Consider the following 3,271-nt stretch of genomic DNA (forward strand, 5'->3'; position numbering starts at 1 on the left):
TTGATGGCTGAAAAGTTTCTCTTTGGTTTGATAAAAATCGGGTTCAAATCGGTTTCCGAAAAGATTGAAAAACTAGCTGAAAATCAAGCAGAAATCTGATGAACTTTTGAAAAAAAAATGTTTTTGGTTTTTGGAAAAACATGAAAACGTGTATTCAAGGAGTTTTGGGGTCAAAATGCAATTATTAAAAAGTTTGGGGTTGAAAATTAATTAATCAAAAGTTGAGGGGCTAAAGTGCAAATATTAAAAGTTATAGGGGTCAAAGTGCAATTTCCAAGAAGTCCGGGGGTCAAAATGCAATTTTTGAAAGTTAAATAAAATATTATTATTTTAATAATAAAATATTAATATATTATTTTATTAATAATATTATTTTAATAATAATATTATTTTATTAATAATAATAAAATATTGATAAAAAGACAGTTTTCCCTGAAAGCCTCAGGAGGGCAGATTTGAGTCCAGAATTCTCTAATTTCCTTTACTAAACACCTAAGAAGAGGTATAAGAGAAGATATAGAGGTATATGAGGTAAAGAAATAAGATTTTGAAACCTGTGTTTAAGTTAAAAAGAAAAGGAGTTAAAAGTGATATAGCTGTGTACCTGACCTTACAGAGTAAACAACGAATTGTAAAATGAGCTTTCTGTGATGTTGTAATGCTTGATTTATGATGATTGCTAAATGATGGAAAGTATGGTTATATGTGAATTATGAGCCTTCGGGCAATGCTTGTGAATGTTGTGCGGGGACGCCCGTATTGTGAAGTTGCTTCCCAGACAGGCTGCGGTAGAGTAGTACCAGCCCTGCAAGCTGAGTGCTTGGTAGAGGCCTGACTTGCATACCTGCGGTATATTGAGACCTGAGCAAATACCAGCCCTGCAAGTCGAGAGCACTTGGTAGAGGGTATACGGTACTTAATCTGGGATTAAGTTCTGGGAAGGCCTTATCTGACTTGGAGGGTCGGATTGCGTCGGGTGCGGGTCGAAACCGACAAATGAGCTCATTACGTGCAGTAGGGACAGACATGCATCATACTTGTTTGTGCATTATTTATTGCTAATCTTCTTGTGTTCTTGTTCTATTCCTTGTTTGTTTGAGCATAACTGTGTGATTGCATATTAATGTGTGAATGTGCATTTATTTCCTATTTTCTCTCTTGTTCATGTGTTAGTTTATGTTGCTGTTATGTACATATTACTCTACATTTATTTATACTTCTATGACCACGGACATTATAAATGAACTTAACTGTAAACCCCGACCTTACTAAGAACTCCCCAGTTCTTACCCCTTACACCTCTACATATGGACACGGGAGTCCTATTCTACGAGATTGATCCACCGTACATCCACGAGGACCCGGTGCGTGGCGAGTATTACATCTACTATGCGGTACCTCGTATCCCTAATTATGTAGTTCGTGGTAGACCTTTCCAGTACCCTATTAGGACAGCATACTTTAATCTTGATGCACCCTATGACTTTCCTTTATCTTGGTTACACCCCGGCGGACCTGGGATACCTCATCCTGAGGAGCAGATGCCACCTCCACCTGACTATCCTCCTCCACCTGAACCTCCTCTACCTGATGAGCCTATTCCTGCCCAGCATATCCATGAGGCACCTCCTGCACCTTTTGTCCTTGATGAGTGGGGTGTTCCTGTGTTACCACCCGAGCTTGATCCTTTACCTGAGCCGATCGAGCCTCCTATCTTTGATGAGCAGCAGGGACATGAGTATGATCAGATCATGGAGGCACCACCTCCTTCTCTAGACTGTATTTTGTTTGGTAGCTATCCTTTTATGGTTCCTGTGGCCAGCAGTGGTTCCTCTGCTATCACTCCAGCAGAAGAAGAGGACGAGGAAGAGGAAGATCCAAAGGAAGATCCTAACTTCATAGTTATCTCCTCTGACAGCGATGACGATGAGCCAGGCGAGGCGCCAGCAGGCGAGCATCACCATTCGCCCGGTGATTTTTCGTGAGGTACTCTAGACCAAGATTGAGGAGACTTTTTGAGACGCCTAGTCTAACTTCAGTACATTAGAGTGTCTCCCTCACTTTTGTTAGCATGATTAGAGGGAATAGGCATATCATAGAGTTAGGCTAGCCTGGGTGCCAGCTTAGGGGCTTTTGGTCAGGCCAGGCCCTGGGGCGTCTTATGTACATATATGTATATACTATATGAGTCACTGACTTAGAGGTGCTGTACTATAGCTCTATGCTTATATAACTGAGCCACTTCTGTAACATGATGTATATTATAGTGTGTTGTTCCATATTCTGTTATCTTTTGTCTTATGTATGTGAACGTTTAATTTTCCCTTGATATATGGAAGGTATGCGACTTTAAATTATTCTTGTTAAAAAAAATTTACTTGTAAAATTCGCGGGGTTTTAACAACGTACAGGCTTATATTTATTAATAAATAATACAAAAAGGTAAAACAAGTTGGTAGCAATTCGATTTCTAGTATGATCTAGACATGCTAGAAGTTGGGTCATTACAAAGAACCTAGTTTTTGAACCGTATCGGTTGGCAGTTTTGATTTTGATTTTCGTAAATAGTCTCTGTTTAACGAACCGGACTCGATTCATGAGAGGAGAGAGATAATAGTATAATATTATCATTATATTAGTATTAGAAAATGCTTGAATGATATTATAAGGTTACCTGGTCTGTTTTAGTTAAAAACAGAAAATCAGTTTAACCGGGTTTACGGTTTACTGGTGCAGCTTAGCACCAGCACTCTCTGATGAATTTAGCAATGCTAAGGCCTCATTAAACATGTTCTATTCTCATAATAAATATGTTACTAGTGTCATTTATGCTAGTAGCTCAGAAAATAATTTTTAGAAATGTTTTTACAAGTGTTCCGATACATCTAGTTTTAGTAGTTGTACACCTGAGATATTTTAATATTATTTTAACCCACCTCCAAGCCAACCAATCACAACTCACCTTACACCCCAAAGACACTCCAAGGCTGGTCATTTACTCCCTTTGGCCAAAATTGAAAGGAGAGAAAAGAGAGAAAACTTCATGAACACTTAATCTTCAAAGCTTGATTTCTTCTGAACTAAAACTCAAATCAAAATTCTGATTTCACCAAAATGATCCTCTCTTCTTCCTCTACATAACCATGTAACTTATCAAGGATGGAAATAAGGTGAGATGGCTGTCTCCCTCCCTCTTCAATTCGGTTTTCAAGGAAACATGTTTAAACAAGTGTTTTCTTGATGTTCTTCCTTAGATCTCTTGCTTAGCTTG

At 38.5% G+C, this 3,271-nt stretch overlaps 1 protein-coding gene across 1 annotated transcript; it reads left to right on the top strand.

The window, feature by feature from the left end:
• Positions 1,308-1,985, top strand: LOC107620723 (arp2/3 complex-activating protein rickA-like). Its single transcript, XM_016322849.1, has one exon. The coding sequence runs from the start codon at positions 1,308-1,310 to the stop codon at positions 1,983-1,985; it is 678 nt and encodes a 225-aa protein (XP_016178335.1).

The sequence above is a fragment of the Arachis ipaensis genome, chromosome B10 (genome assembly GCF_000816755.2).
Source record: "Arachis ipaensis cultivar K30076 chromosome B10, Araip1.1, whole genome shotgun sequence".
Taxonomy (NCBI): Eukaryota; Viridiplantae; Streptophyta; class Magnoliopsida; order Fabales; family Fabaceae; genus Arachis; species Arachis ipaensis.

Excerpts from the sequence above, each read along its gene's own strand:
- LOC107620723 (XM_016322849.1), top strand. The coding sequence starts at position 1,308 with ATGGACACGGGAGTCCTATTCTACGAGATTGATCCACCGTACATCCAC.